The sequence below is a fragment of the Sminthopsis crassicaudata genome, chromosome 4, assembly GCF_048593235.1.
Source record: "Sminthopsis crassicaudata isolate SCR6 chromosome 4, ASM4859323v1, whole genome shotgun sequence".
In the NCBI taxonomy this organism is placed as follows: domain Eukaryota; kingdom Metazoa; phylum Chordata; class Mammalia; order Dasyuromorphia; family Dasyuridae; genus Sminthopsis; species Sminthopsis crassicaudata.
In genome coordinates, this window is record NC_133620.1 from 468,965,125 (window position 1) to 468,977,624 (window position 12,500).

The following is a 12,500-nucleotide window of genomic DNA, read 5'->3' on the forward strand; positions in this document are numbered from 1 at the left end:
GAGCTCGGCCGAGGCGGCGCCGGGGCCCGAGAGGGGTGTCAAGAGCGAGAAAGTGGACGAAGCGCAGGCCCTGGCGCGGAGCTGCGCGGCGCGGAGACCCGACTTCCAGCCGTGCGACGGGCTCTCCATCTGCGCCACCCACAGCCATGGCAAGTGCTTCAAGCTGCACTGGTGCTGTCACCTAGGCTGGTGCCACTGTAAGTGCCCGCGCCCCTCCCCGGCCGCCCCTCCCCCGCCCCTGCCCCGGGACCGCGATCTCCCGGCCAAGCGCTGTGCCCGGGGAGCCGGGGAGCCGCGATCTCCCCCACCCCCTCCCCCACCCCCCGGGCAGACGAGCGTTAGCCCGGTCCGTGGTGCCCCCTCCGACGGCTGGAGGGGCAGAGGCGTCCTTCCCGGAGCCGGCCTCTCCTTCCTCTGCCCTTCCTCCCGCCGAGGCTGGGGCCCGGGGCTTCCCCCGCCCCGCCACCCACCCTGAGAACCCCGCCTGGCGGAAACAGCCCGCTGCCCTGCTGGCAAATTGGAGGGGAAGCTTGCCTGCATCTGCTGTCCGCTGCTCTCGCTTCTCTCTCACTCCCTTCTCTCTCTCTCTCTCTCTCTCTCTCTCTCTCTCTCTCTCTCTCTCTCTCTCTCTCTCTCTCATCTCTCTCTCTCTCTCTCTCTCTCTCTCTCTCTCCCCTCTCTCTCTCTCTCTCTCTCTCTCTCTCTCTCTCTCTCTCTCTCTCTCTCTCTCTCTCTCTCTCTCTCTCTCTCCTCTCTCTCTCTCTCCTCTCTCTCTCTTTCTCTCTCTCTCTCATCTCTCTCTCTCTCTCTCTCTCTCTCTCTCTCTCTCTCTCTCTCTCTCTCTCCTCTCTCTCTCTCTCTCTCTCTCTCTCTCCCTCTTTCCCTTCCTTCCCTCCTCCTTCCCTCCCTTCCTTTCCTCTCCCTCGATCTCCTGTCTTCTCCTCTCCCTCCTCCCCCTTCTCCAAACAACCCCTGGGAACCGGAGCGGAGCTTTGGTCTCGCTTGCCAGACAAAGCTTTCCGAGCCAACTACAAAAAGTGAGGCACTGGCTAGTTTCGGGTATGGGAGTCAGCTGGCAGTTGGGGGGGGGCGCTTCGGCCAGCCGAGCCTCTAGCGGGATGTGTGTGTGGAGACCAGCTGGATTCAGAGACCTGGGCAGAAGCACAAGCACACGTGTGTGCTACACTCGACCTTCGTTTGTATTTGGATGTTCCCGACTGTTCACTGGGTTTATGTGTATGTCCGTGTGTTCACCTTACCAGCCCCCTGTGTGCTTCTACATGTACGCGTGTCCAGACATGCGTCCCCATGAACCTGTACCTAACCTTGCATCAGGAGAAGTCTGGATGCATCCAGCTCTCTGTGAGTCTGTGGAAATAAATTATATCCACACAGACATTCACATGTGCATGGATACAACTGCAACAATCTTCTTGTTTATAACGAAATACAGCATCCATCTGGGCACATCTGTCTGTATACATTACTTTTTTACAGATGTGTACAGTTGTGTATACAAGTAATCAGCCAGACCTATTTGGGGATATGCGTGTACTTATGTGCACAGATCTGTGCGTGTGTGTGTAGATATATACTGTATCCATTTGTGTGCATGTCTGTGTGTATGCACATTTGTTTTTTACCTGACCTTTACAAACAAATACAGGTATTAGGCTGCTTATATAAAACACCATCTCAGGTTGTTACACTCACACATACACTCACATACACAACACTCACACACATACACTCACATACATACACACACACTCACACATACACACACATACTTACACACACATACACACACTCACACATACACTTACACATACACTTACACATACACACACTCACACACACATACTACGCACATACACACATATACACACACTCACACATACACTCACACATACACACACATACTTACACACACATACACACACTCACACATACACTTACACATACACTTACACATACACACACTCACACACACATACTACGCACATACACACATATACACACACTCACACATACACTCACACATACACACACATACTTACACACACATACACACACTCACACATACACTTACACATACACTTACACATACACACACTCACACACACATACTACGCACATACACACATATACACACACTCACACATACACTCACACATACACACACATACTTACACACACATACACACACTCACACATACACTTACACATACACTTACACATACACACACTCACACACACATACTACGCACATACACACATATACACACACTCACACATACACTCACACATACACACACATACTTACACACACATACACACACTCACACATACACTTACACATACACTTACACATACACACACTCACACACACATACTACGCACATACACACATATACACACACTCACACATACACTCACACATACACACACATACTTACACACACATACACACACTCACACATACACTTACACATACACTTACACATACACACACTCACACACACATACTACGCACATACACACATATACACACACTCACACATACACTCACACATACACACACATACTTACACACACATACACACACTCACACATACACATATACATACTCACACACACATACGCACATACACACATATACACACACTTGCACATACACTCACATACACACTTACACACATACACACTCACACACACACATGCACATACACACACACTCACACATACACTCACATACACACACACTCACACATACACTTACACACATACACACTCACACACATACACACACACATACACCCCCCCCCCCCATGTTTTAAAATTATGCAATGAAAATAAGTGAGGAAGCCAACCCAGACACCACTTCCTAAAACAAACACTCATTGGGTCTGGAGCATTTGTAATGTTTGCTGCTGGGTTTTTTTTTTTTTTTTAATGGACTAAATGGCCCAGGTCTTTCATGACTTTCCTGTTGTCTATCATTTTGGAATGAATTAAACTTAATGAGCCATTTAATCAGAATTCCACCTTTTCTGGAGGTGTTTGGCCTATTTTTTTTTTTTTTTTGTCTTGTCCTTGGAATCATTAAGTAAAATTTTAAAAAAGAGCCTAATGATCATTCTCCCCATACTCTCTGCAGTAGGAAGTTTGGGAATAGCTGCTTTCTGTTGAGATAAGGGAAACTCTAAAATCGGTGATTTTTCAAAATGTTGAAGTATTTTGGTTTCTTAAGGAATAACCTTGCTGAGGGTTTCCTGGGGGCAGGGGGAGGACATTGGGAAGAGATTTTCATCCTCTGTTAAGCAGAAATGGGCATCTGAATTGGATTCATGAATTATGTTATGAAGAGTTTGTTTGGCAAATCCAAGGAAGGCCACCCTGAGAGCTCGTGGGGATGGTCAGAACCAGTCTTAGCCATTTGCCTCTTCAAGAGCTGGAAAGATCCGAATCCAATTCTTCCTTTGCAACAACAACAACAAAATTCGGTTCTGCACATATATATTGTACCTAGGATATACTGTAACATATTTAGTATGTATGGGAATGCCTGCCATCTAGGGGAGGGGGTGGAGAGGAGGAGGGGAAAATTCGGAACATAAGGGAGTACAAGGGATAATGTTGTAAAAAAAAATACCTATGCATATGTACTGTCAAAAAATGTTTTAATTATAAAAATTAATTTAAAAAAAGCTGGAAAGAGCAATTAAACAGGACAATCATAGGGATAGGGGAGGCCAGGAAACTCAAATGCAGGGAATTTGGGTAGAAGTGAGCTTTCTAGGGAAGGGGAGCTTTTAGGACTGCTCTGTGAGATGACAGTCTGCAGTGGGAGATGGTGAAAGGAGCACTGGCTCTAGAAATGGAGAGGTAGGCACAAATTTGATGGCGATTATGAGTGAGACCTTATCTCCCTGCCTCAGTTTTTCCATCTGCCAAATGAGCAAGGTCACACAAGAGGTTTCCTAAGGTTTCTTCCAGCTTCTGGCAAGTGAAAGTGATGGCTGGAGCACATAGACCTTTCCCACCAGATACCTGTCAGGTGATTGACTGTGATAACACAAGTATCAGGATGTTACAGTATCTAGTCTATGGTGATGGGTTGGACCAATTGCATTATCATTAGGCGTCTCGATTCTAGGTTTTGCCAGCTAGCAAAGTGGACCATTGAAGAAAAACTAGTTAACATCCCAAATGAACCAGTGGTTTTCTTGTGCTTACCATGATAGGTTAACAGCTGGAAGGCATCTTTTTTTTTTTTAATTTAATTTTTTAATTTTTTTTTTTTTTTTGGAGGCTGGGGTTAAGTGACTTGCCCAGGGTCACACAGCTAGGAAGATTTAAGTGTCTGAGACCAGATTTGAACTCGGGTCCTCCTGAATTCAAGGCTGGTGCTCTATCTACTTCGCCACCTAACTGCCCCTGGAAGGCATCTTAAAGATCATTTAGTCCCTTGTTATTTTGTTATTACCATTATTCAGTTGTGTCTGAGTCTTCAAAACCCTATCTGGACGATCCTTGGCAAAGATACAGGAGTTATTTGTCATTTCCTTCTCCAGCTCATTTTATAGATGAGGAAATGGAAGCAGTCGGATTAAATGGCTTACCCAACTTGTGTCTGAAGCTGGATTTGAATTCAGGTCTATCTGACGCCAGACCCAGCACTTTCTCCACTGTACCATTTATACATGTAAGGAAACAAATGTAGGGAAAGTGACTCACCCCAAGGTCACACAGTTAGGGAAAGGCAAGGTGGGCTTTGGAACCCTGGTTGAGTCAGTCCTCACGCTGCTGTCCTCTTGGAGCAATCACCAAGGGATATTCCGCCTTTGTTCCTATTGGACATCATGGAAGAATTTATTGCTTAAAAAGTGAATCTGCTGAAATGGTGACAGAGAATCTCTCTCATCCTCTGGAAGAATAAAGGATTATTGCAGGGTTAGCATCTCTGCCCTCCCACAGAGAGACAAATTCAGTCCAATCAAACAAACATTTATTATTTACCATGTTTCAGAAACAATGATTTAAATGGTCTTTGCCCTCAAGGAACTTAACTTTTAATTATATTCCGCTCTTCTACTTATGAAGCAAACATGGGGAGAAAGGAGAAAACCTAGTTATGTTCAGGGTTCTAGGTTCTACAGGTTTGGGGTTCTACAACAGTCTGTCTGACATTGACATGAAGGTGGTGGTAAAACAGTACAGCTGGATTTGGAGCCAGAGAATGTAGCTTTAAGTCCCAGCTCTGTATTTGCTGCCCACATGATCTTAGGCAAGTTATTAAATTTCCCTGTGCTTCCATCTCTTCTTATGTGATGTGAAGAAACTGGGCCTTCCCTGGACCTTCCCTGAATCCTCTGCTCTCATGCTCTTTCTGGAAGACTCCCCAGGGATGGCTATATTCACAGATTCACAGACACTGACATACACAAACACACCAATGATGAAGCCATTGCTCTGGTTGGAAAAGTCTAAACAGAGGCATCTCCCAAGGATTTACCTAATTTAGCATTATTACAAACAACTTGGAAGAGACATTCCTGATGAAATCTCCAGATTACAGATCTCGCTTTTCCAGTTAGATAAATGCCAGGTCTATTGGGAAAACCGTAAGGACTTGAAGAATTGGTTCCTGGGAAAAAAATTTGGCATGGGAATTTCTGGATGGCTAAGTTTAAAGGAAAGTGTTTGAGGAAAGATAATGAGTGAGTAAATGAATGAATGAATGAATAAAACACTTATTAAACAGTGTGTGCTGGACATTGGACTATAAACACAAAAGTGAGATAATCCTTGCTCTTTACAAGCTTACATTCTCCTGAGGAGACAACCTTCATAGGGGAATGGTGGCCAGGGATATGGGAAATATCTGGGAAATCCACAAGAATAGTGAATGGAACCATCTAAAATAATCCAAAGTTGTGTTTCTCCAAAGCGATGGGCTCTGATCAATCTATTTGTGCCTTCAGAAGGTCACTGTAGACAATGACCCAAAAATTAAAAGTTTAGTGTGTTGTTGCTTATTTTTTAAGTCCAAGAAAGTCCAAGGTTTCATCTGGGATAGCAGTGGGAACAAAACCTAATAGATTATTCCCTCATCGTCCAGAAGTGTGGTGCAGCCTCATCTGGAATCTTTCTGGAAAGAATAATAAAACTTCCAAGAAAGGTATCATGAAACTGGAGAGGAGAAACCAAACCTTCCAGATATTTAGAGGGATGACCTTTGAAAGACAGGTTAGGATTCTTCATCCTACAAAGATGAAGACTAAGAAGGGATATGATCCATCTCCAGAATTAGTGAGGAAGCCTGGATCTGGGTTCTAGTGCTAGGTTCATCGAGTATTATCCATAAAATCTTGGGAAAATCTTGAGTTTTTTTCCTCTTAAAATATAAATGAATTCATTTTATAAGCGTTTCTTATCATTCCCTCCCACTCATCTTCTATTGAACAATTTTAAAAGAGAAATGTTGAATCTGGAGTTTCTAGCTTGATAGCTATCATCTGATGACTTCTCTGAAGCTCAGTTCTTTCAGAACAAATGTGCACAGTCCAGCAAAACAAATTCCCACCTTGGCTATATTCAAAAATGTATGTCTTTCTCCCCATTTTAAATCTATCCCATATCTCGGGTAAGAGGTGAGGGGGGTGTTCTGTCCTCAGTCTCATTGTGCGGATCAAAGTTGTCTATAGTCTGAATTTCAAAGTTGTTTTTCTTTCTGTTTGCTGTTTTGGGAATCTATCATTTTCTCCTTAACTGAAAAAAGGGGCATTGAAAAATACCGAAGTCTGTCTTGCTTTCTTTATTATTTGTCAGGGTTTGTGGGCAATCAACCAATCAGTAAGCATTTAAGTACCAGGCACTGGATTAGGGATTGAAGAAAATTAAACCAGTCCCTGCTTTCAACATTCCACATCCTATTCACAGATAAATAACTATAATAAATATATAAATAATAAAAATAAATATAATAAATATATAAGCACTGATTGATTGGGGGGAAGCACAGGGAGTACGCAGGGCACTGTCAGCTTGGGGAATCATGAAGAAGGTAGCACTTGAGCTGAGCTTTGAAAGAAAGTTGAGGTTCCAAGAGATAGAAGTGAGGAAGGAGTCTCTGGAAGAAGGAAGTGTGTTGGGAAGGAGGAACCTAGACAGGGGCACATAATAAGTGCTTAATAAATGTTTGTTGGCTAAGATAAGTTTCAGTGGGTTTCCTTAACTCCATTCTTGACAGAAGATACTATATATATAGTCTCTCTCTCTCTCTCTCTCTCTCTCTCTCTCTCTCTCTCTCTCTCTCTCTCTCTCTCTGTCTCTCTCTCTCTCTCTCTGTCTCTCTCTCTCTGTCTCTGTCTCTCTGTCTCTCTGTCTCTCTCTCTGTCTCTGTCTCTGTCTCTGTCTCTGTCTCTCTCTCTCTGTCTCTCTCTCTCTGTCTCTGTCTCTGTCTCTCTCTCTCTCTGTCTCTGTCTCTCTCTCTTTCTCTCTCTCTGTCTCTCTGTCTCTCTCTCTGTCTGTCTGTCTCTCTATTTATATATACATATATATACATACATATATATATATATATATATATAAATCTTATTTAATCTTTAGTTTCTCTGGACATCCAGTGCAATATTTCACATATAAGTATATAACAAATATATATATTTAAATTTGAATTCCTGGGATGCTCTTTGGGTTCAGTGACATGAAATCACTTAGAGCAACTATGTTCTCTCTCCCTAATTCCTCATCTATGTTGGCAACAATTTTCTATTTTTGTCATTAGTTCTTTACTTTCTTAGTAATCTCTTCCCTGTGTTGGAGAAGATAAATGTGAAATATAAATTGGGAAGCTTAAACTGGGAGTTAGAGTCTTAAAGATCTCCTAGTGAGAACCAGGGCAGGGGTTGTTACCCTGGGAGTTGGGAGCTTATTTTAAAGATTTTCATCCCTATATTTCAATATCGATGGCTTCCTTTCTAATCCAATGCATCTTCTTGTATGCATTACAAGATATAATTCTGAGAGGGGGTCCTTGGGCTTCTCCAGCCTGCTGCCAGATGGATCTGGGAGTGAGAGAGAAAAGGTTAGGAGCTCCTGAAATAGAGCCAGGCCCCCGATTTCCAGTCTACTGCTTGTGGGACCAGAGCTTCAGGCTGCTTTGTTCAGAGTGTGGACAATTATATCCCGAAACTGAATAATTCACAGCGCCTGGTGAATCTAGAGATCTCTCCCTCTGTTGTTGTTGTTGTTTTTTTTTAATTTAAAATTGTTCCTCATTCTTGTTTCAAATGCCGGCTTTTGGGAAAGCTGTCTTGTCACAAGCACATTATCTGGCATCTCCAGCTTTGACCTCCTGTCTCTGTTCTTGCAGGGTTTCGCCTCTCTCCAGTTGAGTCACATGCTCTCTGAGAGAGCTGCTTCTGTCTCCAGGGAGGCTGGGGTCAGACACCAGCTCAGCTATTCCCTGCCAGGGGATCTTAGGCCAGTCCCTTCATCCCTCCGGCCTCAGTTTCCTGATGTTTTGGAGCGGGGTGGGGGTGGGTGAAGTGGATGGTTTCTAAGGACCCTTTGGATTTGAGCTCTGTGTGCCAGTGATCTTTTAGATGCTTTTAAAATGTAGCCTTATTGGAGTTTTCCCATTGAGGAGCTTAGCTTTTTAGCCAGAAGGGACCTTGGAAGTCCCAAATCCCTCTTTTTTCAGAGGAGGAAACTGAGGCCCAGAGAAGTAGTTACGTTACTAGCTAGCATTTATTTAGTGCTTTCTGCCTATAAAGTGCTTACAAAGTGCTTTACACTTGTTTTCCCATTCCATCCCACAATACCCTCTGGGAGGTCAGTGAGCCAGAGCAAAGATCTGGAGAAGGGAGGATGGTCTAGTCCAACCCCTTTCCCCTTTTACAGATGAGGAAACTGAGACCCAGGCAGCTTAAGGAATCACTGATGGTGGGCTGGAAGGGACCTCAAAGGCCATTTAGTCTAATCTTTTTATTCTACAGATGAGGAGATAGGCTCAGAGTGGCTAAATCACACAGGAGTGTTGGGGGAGGCATCGGAACCCAGCACACTTGCCCCGGAATCATGTTGCCTCACTGCCCTTCCTTTCTCTTCTTCATCATTTGTGCATCTTCACAATTTCTCGTTTCCATTCTCTCGTGAGTTGTGTTCCCTTTCAAAGTCTAGATCACCTTTTTATTGGCTATCCACAGACTTTTGTGTGAAATGCTTTATAACTGGATTGATTCCCATCAGCTTGTCCTAGGGGAACTCACCAAACCTGTCAGGCAAAGGTGTGGGTCTCTTCTGGCCCATTCTGCAGCTGGGAAACCTTGAAGGAAGGCTGTGGATGACTTCTGGCCCAGTTGTGCACTGAGGTTGAAGGCCTTGGATTATTCCAAAGTGGCCCCTCACCCCCCAGCCCTCCTGCAGCTGCCTGTTCCCTCCCCTCCTGGAACACCTCCAGAGCCCCTCCAGAAGTGGAGAAGAGATGCTCCTGCAAATGGAGCTCAGCTCCAGGACGGGGCTGCGGGAACAGCTGGCCACCTTTCTTTCCATTTCATTTAACCTGTCGTAATGATAATGATCTTGGTGATGATGCTTGTATGCTCCTGGAGCAGGACGAGAGCTAGAGGCCATTTTTGTGAAGAGCATTGACAGTGGTGTCCAATATGGCCAGCATATTCAGAATGGTTGTAGAATCTAGAAATATTCCCCTCCTCCTCCTCCTCTTCTTCCTCCTCTTTCTCCTTCTCCTTCTCCTTCCCTCCCCTCTCTCCAATTCTCTCTGTTTCTTTCTCTGACTCTGTCTGTCTTTGTCTCTTTGTCTCCTCTCCCTTCTTTTTGTCTGTCTCTCTCTGAATCTCTCTCTCTCTCCCTCTCCCTCTTTTCCTCTCTCCTCCCTCTCTTCTCTCTGTCTCCCTCTCCCTCCCTCCCTCCCTCTTTTCCTCTCTCCTTCCACCCCTTCCCTCTCTCCCTGTCTCTCAATCTCTTTCTCTCCATCTCTATCCCTCTTCCCTCTTTCTTCTCTCTGACTGTGTCTCCTCCCTCTTTCTCTCCATCTCTATCCCTCTTCCCTCTTTCTTCTCTCTGACTGTGTCTCCTCCCTCTTTCTCTCCCATTCTCCCTCCGTCTCTCTTTGTTTCTCTCTCTCTTTCTGTGTCTCCCATCTTTGTCTCTCTCTCTCTCTATTGGTCTCTGTCTCTTACTTTCTGACTGTCTCCTATTTTCTCCTTTTTCTTTTTTTTTTCTCTCCTTTCTCTATCCTTGTTTTCTGTTAGTTTTGAGGCAGTGGACAAACCCCTGGGCCTCATTTTCTTACTCTGTAAGAAACAGTATTTGGACTAGATAGTTTCTAGGGCCTCTTTCAGCTCCACATCCAAGATCCTTTCATCTTAGGCAAGTCACTACTTCCATGTACACCAGTTTTCTCATTTTAAAAATGAGTTGTCCCTTAATCTGTGGTCCTCTGAAAGGCAAGGGATGCTGAATTAAGGCCTTATAAATACCACTTGGTTGAAAGAACTGGGATGTTCAGTGGGAAGAAGAGAGGAGCTTTCTCTGCCAATATGTGGGATAGGACTGTGCAAAGAGAATTAGATTTGAGGTCAGGAGACGTGGGTTCAAATTCTGCCTTATGCTTACTACCTGTGTGTCCTGGATCTCAGTGCCCTCAATTGTAGAATGAAAGAGCTGGAAAAGATGAGGTCTTTTCCTTCCTGAGATCTCTGGATCCTTGATGCTAAATACATAAAAGGCTCCAATTATTTGCAGAAGGACTGGGTGGGGAAGCAGTAGAGTGGCTAGTTTAGGCTTGATGTGGGAAATGCTCCTTCCCTTGGGAGCTTTAACAGAATAGAGAGCATAGTCCAATACCTTCTCAGAATGTACATGAGATTTTTATCTTATGTTTTTATACCACTGCATTTCCTACTTTATCATCCCTGCTCCTTTGCTCCAAAAAAAAAAAAAAAAATCCATTTCATATAGAAAAGAATAAAAAAAGGAAAAACATAAAGTTTAAAAAAACTAACCAAAATATCTTAAAGGAGCCTGATGATATATGCTGTATTCTAGATCCGTGTCCCACACCTCTGCAAAGAAATCATCAGTTATTTCTTTCTATATCTCTTCTTTGGGCTAAGTTTAGTCATTATAATTTCAGATCATTCAACTGTACTTTCTTTTATGTTGTTATGTTTATTTTTTTTTATGTTGTAGTCAATATGTATATTTTTGGTTTTGTTTAATTTCCTTTAAAATCAATTCCCATGTTTCTCTGTTTTCATTGTTTCTTAGGTACAGAAATATTCCCTTATATCTATGTACCATTATTTCTTTAGTCATTTCCTAGTTGATGGGTATTAATTTTGCTTTTTGGGGGTGGGAGGGTTAAGTGACTTGCCCAGCGTTATATAGCTAGTAAGTGGCAAGTATCTGAAGCTGCATTTGAACTCAGGTCCTCCTGACTCCAGATCCAGTGCTCTATCCACTGTGCCATCTAGCTGCCCTGATGGTTTTTGATTTGTTTTTCATCTTTAGATACTACAAAAAGTGCTGCTATAAATATTTTGGTGTATATGGAGCTTTTCTGTTTGTCTCTGATTTCTTTAGAATACGTACCTAGCAGTAGAAACTCTGTTTCAAAGAGTACAGACATTCATTCCCTTTGTATAATTCCAAGTCATGTTTCAGAAAGCTTGAATAATTCACAGCTCCACAAACAATGCACCAGTGGGCTCATCTTTCAAAAACCTGTCCTACATTCATTCTTTCCAGCTCTTGTCAGAGTTGCCAATTAGTTGTTCTTGAGGTAAAATCTCAGGTTTGTTTTGATGTACATTTCCTATGTTATTAGTGATTTAGAACATTCTTCAGTATGTTGTCAATTTCTTTTGAGAACTGTATATTTATAAATTTAGACCACTTAACTATTGGAAAGGGGATTTTGCTCAGGCATTTCTGTTAATTTCTGTATATTAGATATCAGATCCTTATAGGGATATTGGATACAAAGATTTCCCCTCCTCCCCAATCAACTGCTTTTGTTCTTTTTTCTAGTTGTATTGATTTTGTTTATTCAAAAAACCTTTCAATTACATTAATGGAAATTATCTATTTTTATCTATTATAACTACCTCCATTTTTTGTTTAGTTAAGAAGTCACTTCCTATCCAAAGTTGGGAAAAGATGATCTATTTTTCTACTATTTGTATAGGGTACAATCTCTAATATTCTGATCACGCAACTATGAGAATTTATTGTCAAATATCTTGTGTAAGATGTTTGTCCAAACCTTATTTCTGACAGGCCGCTTTCTTAATTTCCTAGCAATTTTTATCAAACAGGGAATTCTTTCCAAGGTAATTTATGCTGTGGAGTTCATCAAACATTGCCTGGGTGATTGAGTTTGATTATTTCTGATTCTTGTTGATTCTTTTCCACTCATCTGCTTTGCTGCTTTAAAAATAGTACCATTTTAAAAGTGGTCGCAAAGA

At 42.8% G+C, this 12,500-nt stretch overlaps 1 protein-coding gene across 1 annotated transcript in view; it reads left to right on the forward strand.

Moving 5' to 3' along the window:
- The window catches only part of C4H3orf70 (chromosome 4 C3orf70 homolog), a 57,994-nt gene that overhangs the window by 134 nt on the left and 45,360 nt on the right, over positions 1 to 12,500 (forward strand). Inside the window, exon 1 of the mRNA XM_074264260.1 lies at positions 1 to 197. This exon is cut by the window's left edge and continues 134 nt beyond it. Coding sequence (XP_074120361.1) covers positions 1 to 197 — 197 coding nt within the window. The remainder of the gene's footprint in view (positions 198 to 12,500) is intronic.